The 9,734-nt window shown below is 35.9% G+C and overlaps 1 protein-coding gene across 2 annotated transcripts; it reads right to left on the reverse strand.

Moving 5' to 3' along the window:
- Positions 1 to 3,235: 3,235 nt before the first annotated feature.
- On the reverse strand, positions 3,236 to 8,416 carry LOC113749185 (indole-3-acetic acid-amido synthetase GH3.17-like). 2 transcript variants are annotated; one of them, XM_027292860.1, is made up of 5 exons: positions 8,314 to 8,416; positions 5,535 to 5,828; positions 5,279 to 5,380; positions 4,401 to 5,182; positions 3,236 to 4,018 (listed from the first exon to the last, which is right to left on the reverse strand). In XM_027292860.1, exons 2-5 carry the CDS (start codon positions 5,825 to 5,827, stop codon positions 3,447 to 3,449), a joined length of 1,749 nt encoding a protein of 582 aa, XP_027148661.1. In that variant the 5' UTR covers position 5,828; positions 8,314 to 8,416; the 3' UTR covers positions 3,236 to 3,446. The 2 variants fall into 2 exon arrangements, with proteins under 2 accessions (XP_027148661.1, XP_027148660.1); XM_027292859.1 differs by lacking the exon at positions 8,314 to 8,416 and adding an exon at positions 7,727 to 7,878.
- Positions 8,417 to 9,734: the final 1,318 nt, after the last annotated feature.

Here is a 9,734-nt window from a genome sequence, read left to right on the forward strand (position 1 = left end):
AATTCTTCTTTTGCTGCAGTAACTGCTCCAGTCCTTAATTTCAGCTCTACAATTCTTACTGGGTTTTTGTTTCTTGATCAAAATTTTATACGCGCTTTCCTTGAATTTCGACGATACCAGGGAATTAGTGGGGTTGGTGGCTTAAAATCATCAGTCTTGAAAAAAGCCAGGAGCCAAGAAGATATAGGGAAATGAAACATGTCTTCGTCGTTGGGGAAAACAGTGTCAGCTTGTTGGCGACCTTTGAGTCAATATGTACGTATGAACAGGGATGATAATAGCAACCGCAATATTAACAATGAAGATGCTAGTATCACTATGTTAGGCGAGGAAGATGACCCCTCGATTTGGTACAAAGATCTTGAGAAGCATTTTTGTGGAGAATTCTCTTTTGCTGCGGCTCAGGCCAACAGTAATGCTTTTAATATACTGTAATGCTTTTAATTTGAATGAGGAGTGAACTGGTGCATGTTTGTTCTTTTGCAAAAGTTTTGGCCAAGAAAGTTGCTAGACTGAAGGAAGAGAGAATGGAGAAAGAATAATTTGACTGTGTTCAATATGCTTTTGGTTATTTATACAAGGGTATTTTGGTCCTTTCATCGGTTCCCGTTAATTTTACCGATTTTCGTCAGGGTTACAAGTTAGTCCAAAGCATGAGGTATCGCGTTGTATATTTTGAAATCACAGGGGGCTTATTTGTATATTAGGTTTAGCACAGGAGGCTTTTTTATTTTTAACCCTAAATCAATCAATGAATGAACAATATCACTTGAGAGAAGTAGAACAGATAAGCAATTTAAGAATCACAATATAACAATAAGTAAATGAGAAGAAAGAAATTGTAAACCAATTGACTACCAAGTTCCTCTTGAACTTAAAGATCAATTCAAACAAACTTTTTCAAATTGATGATATACAACCAATCTTGTGTACAAAAGTAGGCTCACTTCCTCCTTGCCCCAAGGTCTACTCGATCAAGTTAGGAAGTTTTACTATCTCTCAGGACAACCCTTACAGAACTATACTATTGAAGTATTCACTCACAAATGAAAAGTTTACAATGAACTTTTGCACACTGAAAATACAAAAGATATAGAATAGTTTTAGTGAGAAAACACTCTCCAAGGAAGATTTATAGTCTTGGTGGTGTGAAATTCATTGTAACCTTTTCATTTGTGAGTGAATACTTCAATAGTGTAGTTCTGAGAGTTATTCTAAGCGATAGTAAAACTTTCTAATTTGACCGAGTGGAGATTGGGGTAAGGAGGAAGTGAACATTCTTTTGTACACAAGATTGGTTATATTTCATCAACTTGAAGAAGCTTGTTTGAATTAATCTTCAAGTTCAAGAGGAGTTTGGTAATCAATTGGTTTGCAATTCCTTTCTTCTCATTTACTTATTATTATGTTGTGATTCTTAAATTACTTATCTCTTCTACTTCTCTCAAGTGATATTGTTCATTGATTTATTGATTTATTGTGTGTTCACTTAAAAAAGAAGGTAAATTTCATATTGAACAAAAAGTACCCATAACTTGATTAGTTTTTTAATAAACCTAATTCACTCCCCTCTTAGGTTGTCTTCGAGTCTAACATTTAGTTCATTTGTTAGTTGTCTAAATAGTAATAGTTGGCCAAATGTACTAGTGTTAGTCATTTGGTTAACTAGAGTTAGTTGATAGTTAGTGGATAAAATAAAGTTAAGACTATTGTCTTAACCGTAGTTAGGAATCAAGTTAGCCTTGTTGGCTTAGCCAAATTGGAATCCTAGTAGAATTAGGATGTTATAGTCGTTTCCTTTATAAGGGCCGAGACCACTTGTGTAATTCATTCGATCATCATTCAAGAAATAAAAGAGAGAAATTCTCAAATTGCTTCCTTGAAGCTTTCTTGAATTTCTTAGAGTGTAAATCTAAGAGTTCAATTGACTTATCAACTAAATCTCAGGTTTTGGTTGTGCGGTCTTCTACCTTATACCAAGGTTCATTGTTCACGTGAACAATGGGTTGAGGTCTTCCGCTGTGTTCGTGTTCAAACCTTGATATCAATCTAGATCCTCGGGCTTGATTTGCTACAGGTGTCGTCACGGGGTTGGAGGGTTCGTATCACTGTTTATATGCTAAATTGGAGTATAGTGTGGGATTTTCTCAGGTGCCTTGTCATTCAGCTCTAAACTCACATTTTAGTCTGATTCAATGATCATATTTCTGTAACAAATATCCCTTGCCATACTCAACCCATAAATGATGGCCCATAGTTCTACTACCATGTTTTTTGTAGTTCCCAAGCTGACACCAAACCCATTCATTCAGTAACCCCCTTCATCTCTAATTAGTCCTCCTACTCCAGCGTGTCCTAAACTGTTGCGTGATGCTCCATCCACATTTAGTTTCACCCATCCAACTTGGGGCTTACTCCAATTGATAAACTTCAGCTCCTTCTGTACTGCTCTACGATAGTTGGTGAGAGATTCCTAATCGAAATCGGCTTGGGCTGTCACTGTTTGAGCATTGATTTTATCTTAGTTGCAGTAATATAGGTTCCCAGCATATCAGGCAAAATAAAAAACGTTCTTGAATCAAACACCTACAAATCTGCATCTTCTATCTCTACAATGTCATATTGTTTTAAGTCCAGTCTAGCCATTCTTCCAAATTTGGGTTCCTAAATTTCCCCATCTACTTGGTAGATTAGTTTCTTCCATATTGTTGATATCCAATCATAGCCTAGCAATCCATATTTATAAATATTGAATTACATTTGACCAACTTTTTTTTTTAATAAAACATCATCATAACATTAAATCTATACTAATAGTACAAATTACATCAATCATCCACAAATACAAACAGATCTGAAAAACAAATACTTGATATTACAAATCTAGAAAATTAATAGAATATTACACTGTGAAACTCCAAAAATATCAAAAGATAAAACACTTATTTCCCCAATATCATCTATGCATGCTTCCAACTGTGTTGCTTCTTTTCTCCCAGTTCTACTAATGAACTGACTTAAATTCAGACGTTAAAGTGAGATCTAAAGAGGTAGATCTAAACGATTCTAGATCCAACAACCAAATATGAGAAAACTTAGATCTAATACAAAAAATAGAAAAAAAAAACTACAAAAGCTATCATTAGAAATCTCAAGGAGAGGAGAAATTGTTACTTAAAATCCCTAAGAGAGAATAAACTCTCACTAGGAAACTCCATGAGAGGAGAATAACATCTTTTGCAACTAGAATAGCATTACCCTCAATTTGATGAGTACAAGAGTTTCAGATACTATCCTCATCCACCAAGCTTCACAAACAAACTGAAAAATAGTAGAACACAAATGCATCCATACAATGGTGAAGTACTTTTAAATTTCGACATTGCAAGACAAGGTATATGAATGCCTAGGATGAAATATGCAAAAAGATTCTTGAAGACCACAGGCTACGAGTCTTGATTAGGTACTTCTCTGCTGTAAAATTTTCCCACTACTCTGGAGTCCAGAATTTCAATGGCTTTCTCAGACTTTATGTTCTTAGGTGTCTTGTACTGGTTTAAAGAAGTTCCTCGAGAAACATACAAGTCCATGAGCACGTTGAATGTTCCTTGTTTCACAACTCTAATTTCCAAAGGACCGATGGTACTGATGCTCTGATTCCTCAGCATCTTATATTCCAGGTCCAGAGATTGTTCCACTAAACTACAGCATTTTTCCATTTTAACCTGATCAAGTTCAGGTATATCATCGTTTGATCTGAGTTGAAGCTCCCAAAAGAGTACATAGTGACCAGGAATAGAGGATGTATCAGCATAGCTACTGTAATCCAAAAGAAAGAAGCCAAGTGGTTCAAGGATCTGCATTGCTATTGCAACTGCTTTTTGGAGGTCTTGTTCAGTTGTTTTATCTGTGTGAATACTCAAAACTACATTTGTCCTTTGTACAAATTTAAATTGGGGAGTGGAATTGTGAAAACCTGTCACCAGGAGAATATCCCCCATTCTGTACCTGTACAAACCTGAAAATACATTCTTCCATCAATATTCTAGACATTAGAGCGTTTAAGCATTTAAACTGTCTAATCATCATTGGTTGTGTGTATCAGGATAATAAACGTACATAAAAAACAGAATGTAATAAACCTATATTCGACAAATTTGAACATCAGAACAAGTCGTGCACATTAGATGTCCTAGGCAATTGTTAAGTAGAAATTAATGGAACTACTATCCATTTTAGAACATGATAAAGGGTTTAAAATGGAGACCAGTAGACACCTTCAAGAGGCACTTCTGTGTTTTATCGAATACTTTTTCATGGGTCAGACTAACAGAATTATAGTTCATATCTGTGGTACACCACAGGCAGTTAGGGTCAATTCAAAAGTACAGTGATCTCACCTGTAAAGGTCGTGACAAGAAGTTCATAATGCTGGCCAATCTTAACATTAGCAAGATCCACAATGTGATCTTTCAAATGAGCATCTTTCCTGTTGGTGCAGTTTGGATCTTGATGATTGTCAATTGGTAAGAACTCATAGTAGGCCATGTTTGGTATAAATGTATACGAGACATCATAAGGACTGCACAAAGGTTTCATGTTTATCCCAAAAAATGCCTCTGAAGAACCATAAACTGGTGAAACTACAGGCAACCCACCCGTATAGAACTCAAGCGCAGGGATATATTGTGCCATGGACCCTGTAATAATGGCCAGGACATACTTGGTCCTTGGCCAGATCTTCTTAATTATCCCTTCCCAAGACTTTTCTTGGCATACAAGATCAATTGAATCAGCCAAATCTGGCATTTGTTTGTTCAAAATCAAGGAGACAGCCCTTTTGCAGTTAGGATCAGTGATCCAATCACTCATTTGTCCAGTTCTTATGTTGGAAGACATTTCTTGCCAATGTTCCTCGAAAAATTTGATTACCCTTAGCAAACCCGAGGCGAAATATGTACCAACGCTTGCTATCGCATCTCGCTGCACAAGGCCACAAAGTAATTGACTAAACAAGCTCTGATTGGTATCTTCACACAATATAAACTGAGGATATCTGTCTTTTCTGTTCTTTATCTCGCTTTCTGAGGTTGTTCTTAATACTAAGCCACCAGGAGTGTGGATATCCGGGTTGATAAGGACAAATAACAGCACTTTTCCATCGTTCAAGCCCTGGAGGTACCTTAGTTCAAAGCTATACGTTTAGCACTTTTTGTTCGACTCTTATAATTCTACTGAAGAAATAAAAACAGTAAATTCATTGCATTAGTGAATTTACCTATTCTGAACAGTAGCAAGGAGACAAGAAAAAAAGGCCCTGCGCTCTCCCTCTTCAGCAGTTTTTGGAATCCACTTTTGCTTCCCACCTGAAGTGCCCGAGCTGCCAACGAAGTTAATGATTTCAGTTAAGAAAAACAAGAAATTCATGAAAAAGAACAGAAATGACTCGCGCTTCAGCATTATTGACTTTACTCTCACTCCATTCAGGAGTTTCCTTTCATCTAATTAGAAACAAAACAAAGAAACTGATTTACCTTTTGAGTAGCTCAGTAATGGATTCATTAGTTAAAATCCGAGATGGCTCTCCATCCAGTGCAATTCGATCGATGTAAATCTTGATATCTTCATAATCTACCACAGGAACTTTATTCTTGAATAGTCCCTTATCAGAGTGACCATTAAGAAAACCCTTCAAGTAATCGGTGCTTGCATTTTTAGTTAAAATCTCCTCCAGGATCTGTTCTTGTATATGACCAGCATTGCTGGTTATATCCCCCAAAATCCTCGAACCAGCTTCAGTATCTCTTGGATCAAAGGTTGGCAGCATTCTGGTAAAGAAAAGAAATGCAGAATCTGAGTTTGGGGATGGGAAATATACAGGGAAATTAATTAATGAATAAGCATGCTCAACTACATTGTCTCGAGGAAAAGATTCACGCCATGGTTAAGCCCTTTTAAACCCATTGGCCAGGTGATCCATCTTTTCATCCTCATTCCCTTCTCCAAGATGCCTAGTTAGCGTGCTGTATGTTACCATTGTATATTTGTAATGGTGTAAACAGAAAAACTCATTGAGTTGCTTAGTCTCCTTATGCTATGCTCATCAATTGCACAATCCAAAATCACCAAATGATCTTGAATGTACCTTCGATCGAGCTCTTATGGATCTATATCCATGCTTGAGTTCAGTCAAAATCGAATTCAATGAGTTCGAGTAATTTGAGTTGCTTTACGAATTGATTTGGATCTCCATATAATATTCCTTATTTAAATTATAGAGTTTTTATGTATATTTTGTCGAGCAAGCTCAATCTCGAGCTTCAGCTTGTCCTCAATTTTCTTGAGTCAAACTCGAGCATGAACACGTGATATTCATCGAACTTGAGCTCGGACTCAACCTCAAATTAATTTTCTTTGATCTTGAGTTCTAGTACCTCAATATTTGGGCTTGATTTGGCAAATAACACCCCTAGAGAGGTGATCCAAAATTTAAATGAATGGCACATTTCTAGTCATAAAAGGAAGCCTATTCGTATGCATCTTCCAAAATATGGCAAAAATATACTAGATACCAGTTGTATTCTGCAATACAATTAATAGGGCAAATTATACTTCATCTCTTGTGGTTTAATACTTTTCCATGTAACCCTTCTATAGTTTTCAATGCTATGTATAAACCCTTATATTTGAACTAAAGTTTCAAAGTGATAGAAATGGTACTCTGTAAGGGAACCAACTCAGAGGGCTGAAAAATGAACTAACCTACTCGATACTCGAATCAAGGTCGCTTGGTAAGAGCTCGTTTGAGTTTGGTTAACCAACTAGTTAAGCCAAATTTGAACAGCGTTTTATACTCAATAACATTCAAACTCGATAAAAAAAAAAACTCGTTCAAACTCGGTTCAGCAAATAAACAAGTCAAGTTTGAACAAAATTTCAAACTTGTTAAAATAATCAAACAAATTTGAACATTAAGGTTTTCAACTTTATTATGTTTGTTTACACCCCTACGAACTAAAATGTTGAGATTACCCTCATTTAGAAATTAAAATGACTAAAATTGCCAATATATGTAAACACAGTATGCATGACATTTTTTAGTCCCTTATGATTTAGTGTTTTCCACATTACTACCTTTTGTTTTCAAAATCTATATATAACATCCCTCTGGTTAACAAATAGTTTTCATATAAACATAGGGGTATTTTTCATATTTTAGTAGATTATGTTACTGAATGCAAATTCGGTCATTTTGACATTTTAGTCCAAATCATGATGGAGTTACGTGCAGTTTTTGAAATGGTAAGAGGTTGATATGGAAAAACAGTAAATCATAGGAGACTAAAGTGTAATCTATCCTAATTAATACAGAAGTGTTGATTTTGGGGGTTTTCTAGTAAACGGAGTTGCCAAATAAAAAGTGTAACTAATGTCACCAAACTTGTCAGCATGATAACCAAAACTCTGAAAAAAACTGAACTAAAAGAACTACATATTAAGACAGGATTAACAACTTGACTGTATGAATCTTGTTGACTTTCGACCTACAAATGCAAAGCATTCAAAAAAAATGTAAATATGTGGCCAAGTAAGCATACAGCATAGGAAAAAGAAAAACATATGAATCACATCAGAAACAACAAGAGGAAATCAATCAAGGAAGCCAATATACCTCATCTAAAAGGGACATGATTGCATATAATCCTACGGCGCAAATATACCTCACCTGGAAAAGTCTTGATTGGAGTATGATTCCACCGCAAAAATCTTGCAGAAAATGAACCCTTTGAGACCTAATTTTTGTCGACTGCTACTCAGTGATGCAGGCACTAGGGAGCAGTGAAGCTGCCAAGGTTGACCAATTAACAGTGATACAGGAAGTTGTTTGCTTCGGTCCCTATTCATCAAAAGTTGACCCGAAATTGTGTATACATACAGGGAGAGTTGCAGTTTTAGTCCCCAATGTTTGGCCCATGTATCAAATTAGTCTTCAATGTTTCGATTAAAAGAAATGGGAGATTTGTAATTTTAGTCCTTAATCTATTTTACAAAGCAAATGTAATCCCAATCTATTCAATTTTGCGCAAAAATGAGCAATTGACGGATTCCTTCCAATGTCTAACGGAATGATGGCACATGCAGTCAAGTGCCAACACTTGAAAGCATTATTGTCTTTAACCCAGAAAATTTAGCACTTAAAACAGACTAATATCGGCTAAAAAGGAAAATTGGGGGAATTATGCTGCAATTTCTGAAACGAAGTCTTCTTCTCCAATATTTGATGGAAGGGCAACTGAAACAAAAGATTTGTACCTTCTGATAGCTTGTTGCTGCAGCTCAGGAAACTCAGCTTCTAAAATTCCATACTTGGAGAAATATCAGGACGTAAAGTAATTCAGCAAAGCTCCAATAACTCCACTGCCTATGAACTCAAAAAGTTGACAAGCCATCCCCTTTGCTGGCTTCCCCCAAAATTTTCAGTATGACTCCAACTAAGCTATCCTCTCTGTTGGCAGAAACATCAACAAGAATACCTCTTTCTCCCAAGAATACCTCTCATGCCTCTTTCAGTATGATGATTTTCCATTAGTTGTCCTAAAGCTGTCTAAAATCACTAATTTTGGGGAGTAAATTTATTTTGTAAAAATATTGGGGACTAATTTGGCATATAAGCTAAACATTGGGGACCAGAACTATATTTCTTCCAAATAGATAATCCCTCGTGTTGTGAGATTATTAGATCTTCCCTTACCTAAAATCCCACATGTTTTACTTTCAATTTTATATGCATAAATTTCATTTGGTGGTCAACTAGGGGAAGGAACTTTCTGAAATTGCTAGGCAATTACATCATACAATTGATGACCCACGTGGGTGGTGGTGAATTTGAAATTGGATTAATAAAATTGATTGTCAAGACACAATTAGTTGCACTGAAGAGAAACATTCATTTTAATTTTGCATATTGTTGTATTGCTGGCATTCATGAGAGTGGATTTAGTTGGTAAGGTTTGTTCACATTATCTAATGAAATTTTAAATACAAGTCTCGCTACCCGTAATCTCTCATTAGTAAACAATCTATAAGAACCACTATAAGACACTTCATATTAGGGATGCAAATCTCAAAGTTTGCAACATTGTATTCCTACTATATTCCTAAGAATTTGATGAACGTCAAAGTTTATGATGGCTAGTTAACGGTGAAGCAAACAAAACAAATTAATATATGTCTCGACAACTAACTTGATTTGTAAAAGAAAGTTGTAGTGTTTTTAATGTGAATGAGTTATGGATCCAGGCTTGATAAGTTTAGGTTAATTAAAGTAGCCACACGCAATCAGACTCAATTATAATTTAGCCCCTTTATTCACCAAGTATGCAAACCCCATGACTAATAGTCAAAGCCATGAAATGAACTTTGGTTTATGTCAGTAGCTGAAAAGGCAAGAGTGAATGGCCCAAAAGGTCACTAAACTATTAAAAATGGCACCCTCTGGTCACTAAACTTTTTTTGTGGCCGAAAAGGTCACTAAACTCGCAAAAACTCTCCAGCGAAGTCATTTTACCGAATTTCAGCGGTTCCTCATCCGGTAACAGGGTCAATATGGAGTGGAGGAATATAGTAAAGGGGCAAAAATGTCCGAAAGATTATTGGAATAGGTGAAGCCATAGATTGTCTCAATCCCAAACCATTTTTGAACCCATAGATTAACTTCGTCTTCTCCGGCAGTA

This window comes from Coffea eugenioides, chromosome 10 (assembly GCF_003713205.1).
Source record: "Coffea eugenioides isolate CCC68of chromosome 10, Ceug_1.0, whole genome shotgun sequence".
NCBI classification, from domain to species: domain Eukaryota; kingdom Viridiplantae; phylum Streptophyta; class Magnoliopsida; order Gentianales; family Rubiaceae; genus Coffea; species Coffea eugenioides.

What these genes read in the sequence shown, in the direction of transcription:
- LOC113749185 (XM_027292860.1), bottom strand. Translation starts at nt 5,827, where the DNA reads ATGCTGCCAACCTTTGATCCAAGAGATACTGAAGCTGGTTCGAGGATT. An exon ending in ATTACTGAGCTACTCAAAAG is followed by an intron (nt 5,381 to 5,534) that starts GTAAATCAGTTT and finishes CTTCGTTGGCAG; the next exon opens with CTCGGGCACTTCAGGTGGGA. An exon ending in CTTGCTACTGTTCAGAATAG is followed by an intron (nt 5,183 to 5,278) that starts GTAAATTCACTA and finishes CTTTGAACTAAG; the next exon opens with GTACCTCCAGGGCTTGAACG.